Below are 20,957 nucleotides of genomic sequence, written 5' to 3' on the forward strand. Positions count from 1 at the left end.
TTCTATGAAGTGGTAAGAAGTAATCTTGATATTCTGAGTAAAAAAAATAATAATAATGATGATTTTTTCAATTTTTTCACCCTTAGCAACCAGGAAAAGAAATCCTTGTTACAATGGAAATTAAAGCCTATTCTCTTATTTCAGTAGTTGATATTTTAAGATTTAAAATTAGAAGAATGTTCCCAATATTATGATTGGCAAGAAATTATTAATAACAACAAGAGAACACCCAATTTTTTTTATAAATCACTTTAATATGAACAGAGATACTACAGTACTACTAACAATCTTGTACACTTTGTCTTGACAAATATTAATTCAATCTTTTTTCAAGGTATAGAGTACTAGTTACTCCATCTAACACAGGGGGCATTTCCTTTTGTTGTGACCTGGACTCAGGAGTATTCTGGTAAATGTTTAACAACCAGTTCTCACAAATGTACTAATGCACTTTTAAATTTTATATGCATTAGTAACATTTTCTCTGATATTTTCTTAATTCTAGACAACCAACAAAACAATAAATCAAGCTCTGATTTGTTTGCTCATTTCTGACGTATAAATGTTCACACTGAAAATTTAACTATCAGCTGGCCAGTTTGAGCTAACTCCAACAAACTCTTGCCTTTGGCAGCCTGGTCAAGCACATGATTTCCTTCCCAGAATCATGTTTTTAAATACAGAAAATAAAAACAGAGGATTACAAAGGAAACCAATTTTAGGTGGCACAGTGGATAGAATGCCAGGCCTGGAGTCAGGAAGACCTAAATTTAAATCTGACCCCAGACACTTATTAGCTAGTTGACCCTGGGCAAGTCACTTAACCTTATTTGCCTCAGTTCCCTCATCTGTAAAATGAGTTGGAGAAGGAAATGGCAAACCACTCCAGAATCTTTGCCAAGAAAACCCCAAAATGGGGTCATGGAAGAGTCAGACATGACTGAAATGACAACGACTTAGATGATGGTGAGAAAGTAGCCTAACTCTTTGCTTTGGGTCTGAGCAAACTCTGTGGTACTGCTTCATTTGTACATGAGCATTATGTGATTCTCCATTCCAAACGCATGAGAACAGAAGAGGTGAAGAACTGAGCTCAGTTCTTGGTGACAGAGAAATGTGGCTTTGGGTCTGACATTCCAGAAAGACTTCCCTTTTATGTTGGTGTTACCCTGTGTTACACCTTGGGAATTCTTGTGTCTCTACAAACATATGTTATATAATCTCAGTTGGGCCCTCACTGCACCAAGGCAATCCTTTCATGTCCCCATAATTGTCTCACAATCCTACTTGCCAGAACAACTATGGCTATTTCAAACCTTTTCATCTCTCCTCAAGTCTCCCATGGCACCCCTCCTCCCACCCTCTTAGCTAAGGACCTCGACTCACACTTCACACAAAAAAAGTTGAGACAATTCATTGAGATGTCCCTCTTCTCTCTTCCTCTTCATATTATATAACTCAAATATGCCCCATTACCTCCTTTACCCATATCACATGAAGAGGTAGTCCTCCTCACCAAGACAAACTCCTGGACATGCACCCTTGATCCCATGCCCTCCTGTCTTTTTTAACACCTCTAGCTTCCTCACTCTATATCTCTCCAATCTTCAACCTCTCCCTATCTACTAGCTCCTTCCCTATGGCCTCCATCCTTGGGTGGGTGGGGAACCTCATTTGATCCAACAATCCCCACATTAGCTATTGTCCTTCAACTCTCCTCTCATTCTTAAACTACTCGAGAAAGCCTTCTACACTAGGTTCCACTAGGTTCCTCTAGTTCCTCTCTCACTCACTTCTAAATCCACTACAATCTGGCTTCTGACCTCATTCATCTTCACAGTTACCAGTGATATCTTAATTGCCAAATCTAATGACCTTTCCTCAATCATCATCACTCCTGACCTCTCTTTAGACTTTGACACAATCATTCTCTTCACCTGGATACTCTCTCCTTGCCATGTTTTTGTGATATTACTCTCCTGGTTCCTCTCTAACCAGCTGACCCACTCCTTCTCAGGCTCCTCTGCTGGTTCTTCATCCCTGTCACATCCACAAATCTTAGATTTGTGTCCTGGGTCTCCTCTCTTTGTCCTGGGTCCTCCTCTCTTCTCCCTCTGTACTATCTCACTTGGTAATCTCATCAACTCCCATGGGTTTAATAACTAATTCTATGCAGATGACTTCTAGATCTGGATAGGTAATCCTCCTAGTCTTTCCTGATCTTTAGTCTCACATCACCAATTACCTTTTAGACATCTCAAATTAGATGTTCCATAGATACCACAGAATCAACGTGCTCTAAACAGGACTCATAATCTTTTTCCCCAAAATGTCCCCTTTTCCCAGCTATCCTATTACTCTCCAAGGCAGCACCCCTTCTATATAGCCACCAAGGTACTATTCCTAAAATGTAGATCTGACCATGTCAAACTTCTGCTAAATAAACTCCATTGGCTTGCAATTACATCTATGATCATACAATAAATATTATGTTTGACATTTAAAGCCCTTTACAATCTGTTCACTGCTTCCCTTTCCAGTCATAATGCTCTCCTCTCCTCCATAAGCACTAAGATCAAGATGGTCTTCTTGCTATTGCTAGCACATGACACAGTATCTCCTAACTCCATGTCTTTTCATCACCTGTTCCTCATATAGAATTCTCTCCCTCTTTGCCTCTACCTTCTGGCATCCCTCAAGGCTCTACTCAAATTCAAATTTCAACAAGATGCCCCTCCCTGGTCTCCCACCTCCAGTGCTAGTGCCTTCCCTCTGAGATTATTTACTTTCTATGTATATTTCTTATATATAGTCATCTCCTTTGCATTTTGAGTTCCTTGAGGGTAGGAACATGTTTTTGTATTTCTTTGTATTTTCAGTATTTAAAAGAGTGCTTAGCAGATATGAGGCATTTAATAAATGCTTGTCAAATGACTGAATACTGAGGACCCACTAAGTTAGAATTAGTATATATAAATACATACAAGTTCTGATGACTGTAAGGACTTTGAGTCATAGGCTTTAGAGACAGACATGTCATTATAGCTTGTTTAGTCCAAACTCATAGCATTGAGCCCCAGGGCTATAAAATAAATTTCCCAAGGTCATACAAGCATGAAGTACAAGAGTTGGACTTCAAACAGTGTCTTTCAACTACAAATCCAGGGCTCTTTCTCTATGCCATGATGACCAGTTCTGGAATCTCACGAATAGTTCTGTCTCTGTTCATTCAAGACTGCTAGACTCACCCTTAAGTATTCAAGGACCATGTTCAATATTCATTGGTTAATCAAAATTGGCTTCATGTTCTTCTCCTCTATTCCTTTCCTGCTTGGGACATTCACATAATGTCTAGCATTTCCATCAGAATGATGGCAATCAGAGTCAATACTTTGTCTACTTTTTTTTTTTGAAAAGAGCTCTGATAAGGAAAACAAAAGTTAAAATCCATAACTAGAAATAGGACTTAAATTATATAAACTATTGTTGTTCTCTTTCATTCTGGGGGAAAAAGGATTCAAGGATATTTTAATAGTCCACTTCTAAAAGGAAAATTTCATCAAGATTAATGGATGGGCACAACCAGATAGAGTAGATTCCTGTTCCTAGAAGGCAAAACTTCAGTTTATTTTCATAGAACTTTACTTAAAATATCCACCCCTCAATTGCAGGTAGTATCTTCATACAAAAAGCTAATGCCATCTTATTCCACTCCCCTCATACCACCAGTGGCCACATTCAGCTGCCATGGAAGCTACCGAGAAAAATATTTAGAAACTCTTGGATAATCAACCAAAGGGAAGAAAACTGGGGAAAGCAGGCTTAGTTGAGGGAACAGCCAGACATAGCTTCTTACACAGTTGGCCTACTTATGATTATTTTCCTGACCCCAAGCACAGCCTAAACTTGGTTCCTAAATACTGATCTTGGTTACACTGTTTGAAATTCCACAAACTAGTGTATGATTTGTGTTAACAAGCCTCCTTTTTTAAAATGCAATTATTTCTGCTTAGATTGAATCAGTCATTCACATGTTAATATTATTTAGTTTGATTCAAGTCAACATCTATTAAGGGTCGCTATATGCTGTGAGATTGTTTCCTCATAATTTGTGGTTGAAACATTAGCACTGAGGAAAGGGTAGTTTTGACTATGACAAAGGGATATTAATTTTCAAAGATTCTTAACTGGGGTCTGTGAGCTTATTTTCATTAAAAGTGACAATTGCATTTCATAATAATTGGTTTCCTTCATAATCTTAGGTATTTTATTTTATGAATTTAAAAACATTATTCTGAGAAGGGGTCCATAGATTTTACCAGGCTACAGAAGGGTCTGTGACACACAGAAAGGATAAGAACCCTTTTGTGTGAGCATGGAGTACTCTCTGGGGTGCAGGGGGGTGAAGGGGGGAGAGACAAGAGACAGTTCTTTTTTATAGTCCCATATATCTTGTCCCCTTCTCTATTAAATGTAAGGCATGCTTCAAATCTTAAAGTGCTACACAAGTGTTAACAATAATAATTAGCTACTTGTAGAGAGCTTTAAGATTTGCAAACATTTGTAAATATTATCTTATTTGATCTTCACCATGAGCCTGAGAGGTAGACACTATGATTATTCCTATTTTACATATGAAGAAATTGAGGCAGACTTGCCCAAAGTCATCCATTTAGTAAGTGTTTACAGCTGGATTTGAGGTTAGATCTTCCTGGCCCTAGATTTAATGCTCTACTCACTGGGCCATTTAGTAAATGTGAGCTATAAACATTAGTGAGTTATTGAACATTTAGAAATGACAGTCATTATTATTATTGATGCCATTGTTCTATTGTTATGGTTAGGCTATAAGTTCTGTAAGAGTATAGAGTAAGTCTGATTTCATCTTTGCATCCCAAGCACTTAGAACACAGTGTCTTGAGAAGAGTATCTACCTCATAAATGCTTGTTGAATTGAAAAGAATTTCCTAGGATTGGTAAAACTCAAACATGCAAAAAAAAAACAGTCAATAGTAACAAATGGGAATTTAGATATATCTTCAAAACACTATTTCAGAAGCATAATTGTTTTCAGTATTATATCAAAGTAACTACAAATGCTACAGAGTAATGAGGGCATGTAGTAGTGCATACATTATAGGTAAGCACTATCTAAAAACATCTAAATCCAGCTTTGTTGAAATTGATTTCCCTATGTTTCAGTACAATCAAATGACAGGGTAACAATGAACATTCTAAGAAAGATGCATATTTCAATATGGTATTCCCCTGTAATAGGTCCCATTTAGCTCTTCCAAAATTTGAGTGGATTTTATTAGATGAATTTATCCTACAGCAACTATGCTTTAAACAAAACAAAATACGCGAGCACCTTTGATTCTACCTTTTATTCTGCTAATAATTTTAAGTAAACAAGCAATCCTTTCTAAACTCAGCCTAACAGTTCTTAACGTTTCATGGATAAAATCACAGAAAGACACACCCTCATTAAAGCATGTTTGCAATTTTAATTACTGTCAACTATATGAATATTTTTGAGTTAGAAGATTGTTTTTTCTGGAAAAGTAACTTGAAAAAGACAGAAGAAAACCCTAAAAAATGATTTTACAAAAATAATACTTTACATTGGGGGTAATTGGTCTTTAAACAACATGTTCTTCTTATACTGATTAGTGGGACAGTACACAACAGTACCTATATTGTTTTTGTTTTTGTTTTGTCTTCGTAGAAATACTCATGAGTAATTTTCATTTTGAAAGGATGAAAATGTTCTATGATTCAATATTTGACTGAAGCTATATAAAGCAAGAAAGTGGTATAATTACACTATTACTTTTATCCAGAGTCATAACTAGGGTGTAGAAAGTAGGGTTTTGTCCTGGAAACCTTGTGGGGGGGGGCAGAAATTTTGCTCCCTGACAGTCTTCTGTCTGCCCCCACCTTTGTTACACTGCCTTAAAGGCTCCACTCTTCTCTGAGGACCTGCTTTCCTTTACCGTCATGTCTCCTACAAAGTGGGAAGGTTAGGAACCACAGTAATTGGGGCATAGATCTCTCCTAGCACAAATGTAACCAACTGCTTAAGTCTTCACTCACTGTTTCCACCAAGCCCCAGAATTCTTAGTTATGGCGCTGCTTATATCAAACCATCCTATGTATCAATAATAATTGTTATTTAAAATTTGTAACTATCAAAAGGGTTCAGCCCTCTCTAATACTGTAAGGAATATGGTTATTTAATATAATCTAAAAACCAAGAGTGAGAAACTCTCTAAATTTGTATTTAATATGTATGGTGATGGAGAGATAATAAATTCACTTTTCTATATTTGGTATTTGCCTGTAAACATGAAAAATCTTATTCCTTCCCAGGTTAGAGGGAAGTTTGAGAACAGAATAAACATACTAAGTTCCTTAGAAATTCTTGCAAATATGAATGATATCATTTAATATTTAACATTATGGTTCCTGGCTAGCACAGATGGACAATAGTACAAACTTTCCTGTGTTTGGGAAGCTTGAGTTTACTTTTGCATAATTCACTCCAAAAGCATGGCACAGTTATGACAGCCATGTAAAAGAGATCAGGAGCCCAAACTCAAAATATGGTTTTAAAGAAAATGGTTCTCTTCTTGTGCTTCCTGTAACCTAGAAAGGTTTATTTTCTGGTTTCTTTCCTCATCCCTCCAGCCCCCTTGCCACAGTTACTTTGAGTCCATTCCTGTCTCTGAAAGTGGATCCTTTGACCTAAGGAGTCTATGGGATCCTTCTAGCTATATAACTTCCATCGTGTGCATAAAGTCAATATCCACAGGAAGATAAGTCGACTAAATTTCTTGGTGGACCAGAGATCCTATAATATGTTTATACAGCTACAACATCCTTCTTACACTGAGAATACATTATTTTTCCAGCATACTTCCTTCCAGTGGTCTTCTTTTTTCATATCCATATCTTCACTTGTTGCTATACTTTCTCATTTCTCTTTTAAAAATCTGGCTTCATCTGGCATTCTAGAAGATTTGGGAAATGAGTTGTCCATAGAATGTTCTCTTTATGCTAAATGGACTGCCCAGACATCAATCATGGTACCTATAATGGTTTCTGAAATGTGATTAGTTCATTCATTCAACAAACACATTGAAAGCTTGCAATGAAGAAAAATAAAGAGGAGAAGGATGAGAAGAAGATGAGGAGGAAGGAGAGTATAAGGAAAAGGAAAAAAGGAGGAGGAAAAGGAGGTAAAGGAGAAAGAAATGAAGAAGAATGAGGAGGAGAACAAGAAGAAGAAGGAGATGGAGGAGGAGGAGGAAGAAGGAGGAGGAGGAGATTTCTAAAAGATAAATGAGAAGTTATAGCCACAAGAGTGAGGATACTGATACGAAAAGAAAAAAAAAGACCACTGGGAGGGAGTATGCTAGAAGAATTATGTTTTGTCAGTATAAGAATGTTATAAAGCTATTTGTATATATACATAAACATATAATAGCATCACTGGTCCATCAGGAATTTTGGTCTGCTTATCCCTACGTGGATATAGAATTTATGCACAGTGGAAGTTACACAGTTAGAAGGATCTCATAGGCTCCGTAGGTCAAAGTGTCCACTTTCAGAGACAGGAATTTACTCAAAGTAGTTGTGGCAAGGGGAAGGAGGGATAAGGTAGTGCTATTATTATGTCTATTTTACACATGAAGAAACTGAGACAAACAGAGGTTAGGTGACTTGCCCAAAGTTACACAGTTAGTAAATTTCTGAGGTCATATTTGAACTCACGTCTTCCTGACTCTGAGCCTCAAGCTCTATCCAGATACAAGACAAGGCCCCTGTCTGAGAGGTCTTGACAGAACTCTTACAATGCCTTCCTCATGGGTCTTCTTGTTTCCAGGCCCTCCTCTTTCCAATCCATCCTCAACCAAGCTGACAAAATAATCTTCCTAACTGTAGGCCCTGCTGTATCAGTCCTCTGATCGCACATCTTCAGTTTTTGTTAATAGTACCAAGGATAAAGTACCAACTTCTCAACTTGGCATTTCAAGCCTTCCACAATTCAACTCCAACTTGCTTTCCCTGATAACATTTCATTTTACTCCCCCTCAATCATAGCCATATCCCATATTCTACATTCCAGCCAAACCAACATATTTGCTGTTCCCCATCTCAGTATTCCATATCTATGCCTTTGCCCAGGTGGTTTTCCATGCCTGGAAAACACTGTACCACCCTCCCCCATCCTTTACCTCTATCTCTTTGTATCCTTAGCTTTGCTGAAGGGTCAGCTCAGCTACCAAAGACTTTCCTGGTCACTTTGTTGCTAGTGCTTGCTCTCTCCTCCAGGTGTCTGATATTTTCTCATCAATGTATCTAGCCTATTTGCCTTAGAATGTAAACTCCCTGTGGGCAAGATTGATTTTTGTTTGTGTTTGTTTTTGTCTTTGTGTCTCCAGTACTAGAATTAGAGATCAAGTCCTACTCTTTTATTTTAAAGATTAGTAAACTAAAGCCCCAAAAGGTTAAATGACTTTCCTATTTGTGAAAGCTTAAGATATATCATGGTGTCAAACTAACTCTTCCATAGTTTATGGAGTTTTCCCCCTCTCTCCAGCATTTACCTGTGGAAAACCTACCTACCATTGTATTTTTGCTAGTATCACTGCCCCCATAGATGATATACCCCTTAGCTAAGTATCTCAGGCATGCATCCCAACACACATCATTCTGATGAAGCATCCTTCCAAGTACTCTATGTGTACTTAGGAAGTCTGGGGAATGATGGTTTAGCCTGCAATTAGAAGAGTTTGAACCTCAGGCTTAACTGCCTTTAGGTTTCAGGTTTCAGAATAAACAGCATAGATAGAATTCCAGACTATGTCCTCAAACAACAAATCTAATGTTCATTCTTTCACACTTTTCCTTTTCAGAATAAATTTCAGGCTCACTACTATAACCTAAACAAGTAATTTGCTTCTATTTTGTCAAATGCTCTTGCAAGGTCACTATTTTTATGGTTAGTTCAATTGTCTTTACCTCAGCAGAATTCCCATTTTTAAAACAACAACTTAGCTGGAATTTTAAAGAAAAATCCTTCCTATAATTATGAATTCTGTATATTGCCAATGGCTATCTGACTTTTACTATTTATAGAGGAGAACTCAGCATAATGGAAATGTAGTTCATTGACACAGATAGGCAACCAACTGTATACCTCCATACTCACAAAAGAATGTTTCCCAGATTTAACATCAAAAGAAAACATATCCAAACTTTGAAATAAGAAGGCTTAGAATGTGATATTTTAAGTAATATTAGGAAACAAGAAATGCATTTAAACTTACTTAAAGAAAAAAAGGAATGTCCTGATGTATTCACCTTCAAGAATCTCATAATCTAATCCAAGTCACCAGAGATCAGAAACTGACTCATCATAGAAATGTCTAAGGACAACGTGGGAAACCTATAACATCCAAAACATGTAGTGATATAAGAAATCCTGCCCGAGATGGTGGACACTTGAAAGTATTTAAATACCAATATCTTTGAGAAATTGAGGAGAGAGGGAGCACAGTAGAAAAGTATATCATTTCCTGTCTACCTCTGCACAATGAAACAGAAATTCCAAAATCTAAGTAAGTCCACCAGCCAGATACGTTAATAGCAGGAGGTTAAGAGTAAGAGATGTGTTACTTTTAGAACATTTCCTGTGAAATCAATCCCACTAGACTGACCATAAGACACGCACAATTTCTTTACTAAATCTGTCACCCATAATCATTATCCAATTAGATCTGATTTAGAATGGAGTCAAGGCTGACAAATAAGCTTTTTCAAGCTGCCACTTATAAGCAGACATAGAGATGGAGTACTGACCAAACTCTTCAGTTTTTACCTGCCTTTGTGACTTACAACCACCAAGCACTTAATGTGAGAATTAAGTAATGATGAAGCTACGAAAGGCTATGCAATATAGCAGAAAGGAGAGACCTAAAGTCAAACCTTTCCTTTGCTAGTTACTCTTTGTGTGACCGTGGACAAGTCACTTAACTTTTGAGCTTCAGTTTCCTTACCTATAAATTTAGGATAATAACATCTCTAGTACCTAGCCATACATAATCCATAAATGTTTATTATATAAAAACATACCATCAACAAGATTTAGCTCAGGACAAATCTTAAAGGTCTTCTAGTCTAATTCCGTTCATTTTACAGATGAGGAAACTGTGGACCAGAGAGGGAAAATAATTTGTCAAAGGTCACCTAGGCAGTGGAACATGGATGTGAATCCGGGTCACAGAGTCGTAGAGCTAGAGAGGACATCAGAGCCCAACTCATCTTCTCACCTCACTTTACAGGTAAGAAAACTAGGGTCCAGAGAAGTAACTTGTCATAGGTCACATAGGCAGATACAATTAGAGGCAGAATTTGAATCCACATCCTCTGATTCCAAATGCTCTTTCTGCCACATCTCACCCACAGGACTGTGATGAAGATCAAATAAGACCACATATGCAAAGTACTCTAAGTATATAAAGTGCCATATAAATAGATCATTTCACAAGACCCACGTTTACCTTATAACGTGGATGACGTGACTACTGAGAACTGTATCTGCAAAAATTTATAGAGTAGTCTCATTTAAACATGACAAACTCCTAGGCTTTGAAGTAATTTTGAAATACATTGGTTCTGAGCACTTGATCACTTTCATATCAATGAGGAAAATGGGAATCTTACAGCAGATTAATAAACTTCAAAAGAGTTGAGAAGATCTCATGGAATCTCAATTCTCTTCCCACCAGTTCAGATCACAATTTCCCCACAAGATCTCCAATGCACTGGAGACCTTCCTCTGGTTCTTTTGATAAGTTGTGAATTCCAGAGCATGAAGCCTCTCATGTGTTATCCCCCAATTTAACGATATGGGTGACTTCAACTCTTTTACACCACTTTTCACATACAAATCATTTTTGGTAATGTGTTGCTGTTTATTAATACTCAACATTCATCCTATCATCGTACTGTGAGTCATTTGTAAGTTTGATTTTTTTGGAAACATGATATTCTGTGATTTCTTGCAATGGAGCATCATGGACAAAACACTGGTGCTCATAAGAAAGATGGGCTTCCACAGCAGGAATCAGCTTAGGAATCACCAAAAGCACAGTGGGATGGTGGTGCTTGACACTGGAGATCATGAAGGATGCACCAGCTTGAAATAATCCATCAGCAATGTATGCTTTGTGTGCTCTTTGAGATGGTTAAGGGTCTCGGTATGGGAGCATAGCAGAGGCAAGTTGACATTTAACCTTGAGGCTGCCTGGCAGAATACAAACCACTCCACAAACATGTATGCATTATGCCTCTCTTTTATTTTTCTCTATTGCACATGGCTGTGCATGTGCATGGTTGCCAACACAAATATGTGCAGTTGGCAATGCAGAAATGAAAATGAGGTTACTAATAAAATCACTTGAATGCCTTAAGTTGCAAAAGTTAAACATGCAAATGTTGAAGATCAATTGTAAATACTGTAGAACAATTGGCCTCCCTCCAGTCCAACTCCCAAGACATAGCCAGTCTTGGCCCCGTCCTCAGTGTATAGGTCAAACAAGAAAAGAGAAAGGTTCCCTACCAGTTCATGAGTCACATTCATCATGAAAATTATCCCTAGAAGCAGACTAAGGCAGAGAGGTAACCAGGGAACTCTTGAAGGTTTTGCTCAGTCTGGCTACCTTAAGGAATATCATATTAGGTATCTCATTCCCAGAATCGGCTATCATCAATAGGAAGTCAAGCAATGAGGTACTTCTGCTCTATACCCCAAAACTCAGGATATATTTTCCTTTTTTTTTTTTGGCTAGGCAATGGGGTTAAGTGACTTGCCCAGGGTCACACAGTAAATAAGTGTTATATGTCTGAGGCTGGATTTGAACTCAGGTCCTCTTGAATCCAGGGCAAGTGCTCTATCCACTGCACCACCTAGCTGCCCCAGGAGATATTTTCTAGACCCTTTCCATGACACTAATTCAGATTTCAGTAAATCATTGCTGAGTTAGTATTCCAATACAGGTCCTTCATGAAGAATCCTTTCCAACTTCAAAAACACAGAAAGTGAATGTATTATTCCTAGGTTTCCAAGAAATTCTGCTATCTATGGATTCTATGAATAATGGATTAAATTGAAATCTTTTCCAGTGGATTAGAACACCTGAGAAAACCTGTTATCGACATATCAATTAAGAAACCCTCCAAATTGTCCTCTAGACTGACCTTGAGACATATTCCTACATTACTACTAAACCCTGCATCATCTCCTGCTCGTTTGTTCTAACTATCTGAAAGATTCTATATTAGAGGTAAAAGTTGGACTGAACTGGACCTTATATTTCTATCAGAATATGTATAGATGTTGTCATTTCCACTGAAATATCATTTATCTAAGTAGATAGGAAGTAAAATACAATTATTACCTATTACCCAAAGATCTTGGTATTAAATGCTATCCTAATACTAATGTCACAGTGACCTGTTCCACTGTGAAAATATTTTAAATGACTTATTATAAATTGAACATTGAACATCAATGGAACTAATTAAATTTATTTTTGTAACTATTTACACATTAAATTACTAATTTCAAGGCCCAAAGTATTACAAAAAACTCCAAGCATTTCCTTCATATCTCCAATGCTTTGTCGGTTCATTCTCTTTCATTTTCATCTTACATGATGTTAGGGAGGTTTTGTTCTTTTATTTTGCTGCATTATTTCAAAAAGGCCTTTCAAGAGTTCCTTATACTCCTCATTCTTGCCTTATTTGCATGCATTAATTGCATTATAGTATTGCATTACATCAATGCAACATAATTTATTTAACCATTCTGTCATCATTGGACATTTAGGTTGCTTACAGTTTTTCCCCCTGAAATTTTGAAACAAAGCTACTATGAACCTCCTTGACAACATAGCTATTTTTAAAATTATTTCTTTCTGATTACAATTTCAGGACATAGTCTGAACAATGGAGTTGTTGGGTCAAAATGTATAATTATTTTCTAACTTGAATTGGGTATAATCATATTGTTCTCCATAATAAATTCTATAAATTTATAATTCTCCCCATTCCTCCACCCTGAGTTGTATTGCTTTTACTCTGGTTTGCAATTTGATGGGTGTGGGATTGTGTCTAAAAATTGTTTTAATTTGATTTGCTTTAGTTATTTCTAATGGAAAATCTTTTTTTATTTTTAATTTGATATTTTATTTTCCCCAATTATATGTAAAAACAATTCTTAACATTCATTTCTTAAAACTTTGAGTTCTGAATTCTCTTACTCCCTCTCCTCCCCTCTCATTGAGAAGGCAAGTAATTTGACAGTTATACCTGTGAAGTAATGCAAAACATATTTCTATATTGGTCATGTTGTAAAAGAAAACAGAGAATTCCCCCAAAATTATGAAAGTTAAAAAAATAAGTATGCTTCTGTCTGCATTGACTCCATCAGTTCTTTCTCTGGATCTGGATAGCATTTTTCATCTTAAGACCTTAGAATTATCTTGGATCATTGTATTGCTGAGAATAATTAAGTTATGCACAGTTGATCATAAATTGTATTGCTATTACTGTGTATACTGTACTCCTGGTTCTGCTCAGTTTGCATCAGTTCATATACATCTTTCTAGGTTTTTCTGAGAGCATCCTGATCATTTCTTACAGCACAATAGTATTCCATTACAATCATATATTACAACTTGGTTAGCCATTCCCCTATTGATGGGCATCTCCTCGATTTCCAATTCTTTGCCACCACTAAAAAGAGCTGCTATACATGTTTCCGTACGTTGAGATCCTTTTTTATTTTCATCTCTTTGTGATACAGATCTAGCAGTGCTATTGCTGGGTCAGATTTACCTCACCCTAGTTATAGAACTGTGTCATCTATGGAAAGAATATTTACTTATTTATTCTGCTAAATCATGTAATGATTTGCAATAACTGTGGTTTTCCAGTCACAAATTACACAAAGTTTGGAAAACATTGATCTTATAGAGTGTACTTTCTTAATGGGCAACTAAATGGATGTTCCATGGACCAAATAGGAGACATAGTCTTTCTAAACTAGAAAACCTACCTGGATAATAATTTCAATCTGAGCAGAGTTCAAGTTTCCTTTTCTTATTGGCTTGGGAGGGTTGTAGATAAGTTATATGTTAACAACTGCTACAACATCTATGGGAAGCCAATATAGGTAATGACTTGAATAATCCCATCTAAATATTTCAGGGAAGTAAATCAAGGAAGAATTAGAATTTCTTATCAGCCTCTGAACTACTGGGGGTAGTGAGCACTTAGTGGGGAAGGCTCTCCAACTTTACTCTTAGATGTAAGGAGGATCTAAGGTTAGGGTAAGATCATAAATTCATAGGATTTAGAGCTGAAAAGGACCTCAGAGTCCAGCACAGGCTTATTTGATCAACTGAGTCAGTGCTCCCCAGCCTCATTCAACCAAATATGGAAATGAGTCCTTGGGGTGACACTCTAAAGGAAATATGCTTGATGAGTCTCTGTGACTATATGGAAGGGATATATATGGTAGAATCCCTGGTAGCAACTTGTGGGATTCAAGTACTTTAAACAGCACCTAAAAGCCAATTCTTTAATTTTACAGATGAGGAAATGGCTGGATGAAATGACTCACCTAAGATCACAGAATTAATAAGCAATAGAATCAAATTCAAACCCAAATGTTCTGACTTCAATTTCATTATTCTTTTCCCTAAGCTATGATGCAAGAGCTCTCAGTCCTCCTAGAGACTGGTTTACTGAAGAAAGATAAACCTCTGCCCCACCAGGAGAGGAAACCTTAAAGACCCCCCCCCATCTCTTACTCCTGCCTCTAGAACCAAAAGAATACTATCTGTAGGTCACCCAGCGAACAAGAATGACTGCAGAGAGAACATGGGGGATGCCTGGAGTTACCAGCTAGGACAACACATGCAATACAGCAGTGCTGGCAGTGAAATACACCAGGGAGCAGTAGGCTGCGTCTGCTCGCTCTTCAGACCTTAAAGGTACCTCCCAGAGGCAAAAGAGCAGATCCCCTGGGGCAATATCTTTTCTGGAAGATGCCTTATACAGGGACTTTAAGTAGCAAAAAGGCAATATTCCTTGTGAGATTATGATTCACTTGTCACATAAGGTATTATATTATGTGAGCTTTCTTTGCTTTAGAAAACAAAAGACTTTTCTTTTGATATAACTTTTGTACCTAGGGAGACAGGAATGGGTATTTTTAAGTGTTTGCTATGTATAAATATTATGTAATTTGATCCTCACAACCATCCTATGCAGTGAGGGCTATTATTATACCCATTTTAGTTGAGGAAACTGAGGCAAAGATTAAGTTGCTTTCCCAGGGTCACAGAACTAGGAAGCACCTGAGGCTGGACTTGATTCTAGGTATTCCTGACTTCATGTCCAGTGTTCTATCCACTTAGCTAGTTGTCCATGTTATTAGACTGACCACTGGTGAGATTTCTTCAAGTTTCTGGATGGGATTGGAGCTAAGTGAGATGGAAAATCCCACAAATATAATACCTGCCACACCACGAGCATCTTTGATACAAGGGATATATACTCCCACATATCTGAGAGCAGAGCTTTACCAACTATGGCATAAAACAGAGCAGTCCTGACAAGTTGAAAAGGCCATCCGAGGGTGTCACTTGACCACACTATCAGAGATGGTGGAAGCCACACTAGCATTGCATTCTCTGGATCCAAGCTCTGCCACATGTAATTGGTGGGAGTAGCTCTGAAAAGGCAATCTCCCCATTCTCAGAAAAGAAAGTAATCAGAGTCTGCAAAACCATGATTTTGGGGGCAAAACACCAAATCCTAGCATCCAAAGAGATGGTACCTCCATGCTGGAGGCAACATGGTGATATGGTGGAAAGAACACTGAATGAAAACCAGGAGACCCAGGCTAGTGTTCTGGTTCAAGGTGTGAGTGACTTTGAAAAACTCAATTTTCTAAGCCTCAGTTTCCTTATTTTGTAAAATGATGTGAATGAACTACTTGCTTCTCGTTCAACTAATCTATGAGTATTGTCATAGCTCACAGATTTTGAGCTAGCAGTGGATGGGGCAGGGAAGGGCCAGAATGTCCAAAAGAATAAAATGACTTGTGTGAGATCATTCAACTTGGAAACGTCACAGTGCCAGATTCAAAGTTAAGTCTTTTAACCCCAAAACCTCTGACTTTTCCTCTATATAACATGCCCTCTCAACTTATTCAATCTCTATTTTTCACTCCACTGTGTGTATATATGCTCAATATGTATATCTATATGTACTATATATGTGTTGATATATGCACATATATTATATAAACATAACAGTTATGCATGTATATATGCATGCATGCATGTATATGTATGTGCATGTGTGTATAAACACACTGCTGAATTTCACTGAGGATTATATTGGGAGGAGACAAGACTAAATGATCAAGTCAGATGGCCCTAGTTCCTATGGAGGTCTTTGAAACCCACCAACTCCTCCCTCTCCTTAAAGGTAATTCCCTAAGAAATACTTCTTTATTCTGGGAACAATCAAGAATCAGTTAACGACTCCAGATATTTAAATTACACAAAGAAATAGGACAGGGGCACAGAACAGCAAGAGGGACCACGGTTATTTGCAGTTGTGCTAATTTTACATCTTAATCATCATATTCTGTCATACTAATGGACTATCTCTCATCTCAAGTATACAAGGTTTACATAGCTAATTAAGAATAATTACATTGAACATCATCCCTCTTCCTCCCATTTGCTACCCCAAAGATCAAGTAAGGAATAAATGAAAATCTAACAAATAAAGCAGTTTAAAAAAAATCAAAGGTATCCAGTAGTGATAGAAACTTTCATTGTAATGTTTTCTGCACAAAGCCTATTGAAAGAGTTTTAAGATCTAATAATCAAGTCATATTAATAATTGTTCTAATTATGCATTGCATTTGACAAAAATAAATAAAAATTTTGCTGAAAGTATCCTGCCTTTATCTACCACCCAAAACAACATTGTAAAGCATTTATTCATTTATCCATTTATTCAATGAGCTCACTGGACTTAGAGTTTTGCCCTAGGAGAACACTATATGCATGCAAACGTTCACTTTAACTCACATTTGTTTAACCCTTACATTGATAGGTAAACTGCATTTCTTTTCAACTTCAGAAATACAGAGTTCATTGAGTTTCTTCCTTAGTTCATAACATCTTTCTCTTGAGAGATACACCATCAAGCTAGCCATCTATAAGCAAGTAGGCCATTTTCTCTCATTGAATAAAAAATTCATGGGGTGGGGGGAAGCATAAGTGGAGATAACTATCAGATGGTTTAGAAGGCTTTGAAACCTGGGGTCAATTAATAGCCACAGTTCTGATAGGAAGGACCTTGATGTACCTGTTAATAAACAAGAAGAGATTCGTTTTATCACTAAAAACAGAATTCCAGAGAAAGAAGGAACCTGAGAGATATCCTAGTCGAGTCACTGGGTAGCAAAGAGGTTAAGGGACATTCAAGAAGCTAGTCAGCAGCACAGCTGGGAGTAAAATCCAGGTCTTTTGGTTTCTTGTTCAATGATTTTTCCACATTACACCAGGCTGTTTTACCACCTACAGCTTTTGGTTGTTTTCACCTGTACCAAAGATACCAAAGGTCCTCGGCATGCCATTTAGGAAATGTTTGTTTTCTCACACAGGAGATAAACTTGTTAGTCCTGTCTCTTACTTCTTTAAGAATCTCTGCTGCTGTAAAAGGGATGCTGAATTAAAGAGAGGCTTTCTTTCTTACAGGGGAAAAAAGCTTTTCATTTTACACATATGGTGTCTCTGGTGTTTTAAAAGGCAAATGCTAACCGGGAACTTAAAAATAGACCATTGGTTTATTAGGGTGCATTATAAAGCCCAGATAATCCCTTCCTTTTCCTCCCTGCCCCCACTAGAAAACCGTATTTCGGCCCCAGCTCAGGGCGGTCTGCCCATGAATAATCCTTACTAGGCAAGTCTCTGCAGCTGTGATTCCCAGGTTAATTGTAGTGCATGTGTCCAGCTCAAACCTGCATGCCAATGTGTACAATATGTCCTATGTCTGAATTAGTGCCTCGGTCTCAGCCACTTGACTAGTGCTCGCCTGGGTGACTGCGACCCACTGGTTTGGAAGCTCTCAAGCAAACCCGCTGGGGAAAGCAATACCAATAGCCCGCGAAATACATCTCCCAGCCCTTGATTACTCTTAATTTAGTCTTTTCGGAAGTCGCAGAGATTCCCTCCCAGAGCATCACATTTGTCCAGAAAAGATTTGGATCTTTTCCATTCCCAAACCTAGCCTGCACGCGACCCCTTTTAAAAGCCTCTCATTTCTCCCAAGTGCAGAGTAAGCCCAAAACAAATCGAAGCGGCGGCTCAGGGAGTTGGGAAGGGTGTAACGCAGACCAAAACAGGCAAAGCAGGTATACACGCTACTCGTCCGCTTCTCCAGTCCTTAGGCCCCCAGCCCAGACACACACAGACCCAGACACATACACACACACACACACACACACACACACACACACACACACACACACACACACACACACACACACACACACAGTCCCGAAGAGCTATAAACAGCAGCTCCTGGGGTTAAGGGAAAAGGAATTTGTCGTGGAGGCTGCCCCAACAGTTGAGTCTGTGGTGTCTGCAGCAGCAGTTGCCACCACCTAGCTGGGCCCGGTCCCCGGGATGCTGCAGAGCTAAGGAAACATTTCTCGCGTTCTTGGGCAGGTGGAAAGTTGGAAGCCGTGCTAAGTTGCAGGCTCTGAAGTACGTGAAGCCAGAAGGATGCAGGAGTAAGCGCAGCTGAGCTAGGGGAAAGAAATACCGGGACAGGAAGAATAGGGCAAGGACACCTCCCAGAAATTCACTTCGCCGCTCGAGGCCTGAGTTTCCTGATGTGTAAAAAAAAAAAAAAAAAAAAACAAGATTTTGTACTAAATGACCTCTAAGGTTCCTTCCAGGTCCCAAACTCAGATCCTGCGATCCCTGGACCAGGTTTTCGGAGTTTCGCTAGCTCTCCAATCCCCCTAGACGCCTGCGGGAGCCCCCTCCTCCCTTCAGTTCTCATGACCTCACCAAGCGCATTTTTCCCGTATATGTCCCATCTGGGAGGTTAACCTGCTAAAACTCGCCAATCCTTGCTCCTCTGACCTCTCAGGACAAAGTAGGGTCAGTGGGCTTTGTGGGCGTCACGCCTAAACTCCGATGGTCCCTGACTCCATGCACCCTGTCTCTCTCGCTGGTGGAGCCAGGTACCCGACCTCCCCAAGCCTTTGAGTGGCCTGCGGTCTCTCTAAAGTCTCCTTCGACGCAGACGCGCAGCAGCCCGACAGGGATCCAGCTGCAAAGGGTAGGCGCACACAGGTAACAAACGTCCTAAAGCTGCCGCGCGAGCAGACACGCGACCGCTCTAGAGCTGGTGGGAAGCCTCTAGGAACACACCTACACACTTACACACAGTCACTCTCCTTTACTGCCTCCCTTTGATGTGTGTACACACGCGCACACGAGTCCCTTGTCCTGAATTTACACTCACACACACTAACACACACGCACACACACACGACCCTGTTCTCTAAAGAGGCTCCCTTATCTCTACCCTACAGTCGCACCCAGGGTGTCTATTCCCCCTTCCAATGATTGGAGAGAAAAGGGAGAGGGAAGGAAGAATTGAGGAAGAAAGGTGGAAAGCAGGGGTCGAGGGAACTTGGGGAGCCATGGACTCACCGTCCTCCAGAGTCTGTGTCTTTTGGCAGTCACTGAAGTGGCAGTGACGATGAGGTGGGAGACGGACACCACTATCCCAAAGATGATAGCCAGCAGACTCCGCACCGGTAGCAGGGAATAGGAAACGAAGGTGACCAGCATGAGTTGCCACATTCCCTGCTCTGGGGAGGTGGGAGGCTCGATGCCGTAGGCCCCCAGGGAAAAAGGGCAGCAGAGGAAGGCGAAGGTGAAACTGAAGAGCAGTATGAGTTTGACGATTTGCTGGAGCTGGGTGACCTGCAGGTATTTGACATTGGTAACGATGAAGAGGGAGAGGAAGATGATGCAATGCACGGGGTGCGAGCCCTTGGAGATGGTCAGGTTGGGGCCGGACATGAGCTCCCCCAGGGCCAGGGTACCCGTCAGGACTATGAGCACGGCTAGCGCCTTGAGCGTGGAGGTCTGTTCCAGTTTCAGGTTGTAATTCCGGAAAAGGGACTCGAGCTCCTTGCAGTCGAACTCGTCCTCGCACGCGATGGCCTCCAGAAGCAACGGGGAGCCCCCCGGGGGGGCGCAGCCGCAGGGTGGACACTTCCTCCTCTTTGTTTTGACTTTCCGAAACGGTGTTTCCTCCATGTCAGTGCCATGCATAAACCCCAGGGAAGAGATGCTCCGAGGGCCCCTCCTCCCCCGCTCCTCTCCAGCTCATAGAGGGGCTCCGAGGGCGCCTCCGAGCTAGGAGCCGCTGCCAAAGCCGCCGCCGCCGCCGCTGCCAAAGCCGCCGCCGCCGCGTCTCCAAGAGCCAAGCACCAGGGCTACAGAGTCACCCCTTGTCTCGCCGGGACTCAAAGGATAATACGCTCCCGGTGATCCCCAACACCATCCAAAGAGTCGGAATCGAGCAAAGCCAGACGGAAAAAAAGTCATGCAGAGGCGAGAGATGGGGTAGCTTAGGCGGAGCTAGCCTAGCCTGCCCCCTATCCTCTCCTCTCCTCTCCTATCCTATCCTTGCGGAGGAAGAGGAGCGCGTCCGGGAGCATTTCGGGCAGCGGGCTGCGCGCTAACGGTGGCAAGGCTAAAGTCTGAGCGTCAAGGCAAAGAGGGCGAGGACTGAGAAAAAACGGACAGCGGGAGGAGCGAAGACGAGGA

General features: G+C 39.8%; 1 protein-coding gene across 3 annotated transcripts in view; it reads right to left on the bottom strand.

The window, feature by feature from the left end:
- The window catches only part of ADCY1 (adenylate cyclase 1), a 334,238-nt gene extending 313,706 nt beyond the window's left edge, over nt 1-20,532 (bottom strand). For all 3 annotated transcript variants that reach the window (XR_003566882.1, XM_027837234.1, XM_027837233.1), the window contains exon 1: nt 19,830-20,532. Coding sequence is in view for 2 of the 3 variants with exons in the window: in XM_027837234.1 (XP_027693035.1) it covers nt 19,830-20,459 (630 nt within the window). In the remaining variant the exon portion in view is untranslated. The remainder of the gene's footprint in view (nt 1-19,829) is intronic.
- Nucleotides 20,533-20,957: the final 425 nt, after the last annotated feature.

The sequence above is a fragment of the Vombatus ursinus genome, unplaced genomic scaffold (assembly GCF_900497805.2).
Source record: "Vombatus ursinus unplaced genomic scaffold, bare-nosed wombat genome assembly UNPS02014820.1, whole genome shotgun sequence".
Classification (NCBI taxonomy): domain Eukaryota; kingdom Metazoa; phylum Chordata; class Mammalia; order Diprotodontia; family Vombatidae; genus Vombatus; species Vombatus ursinus.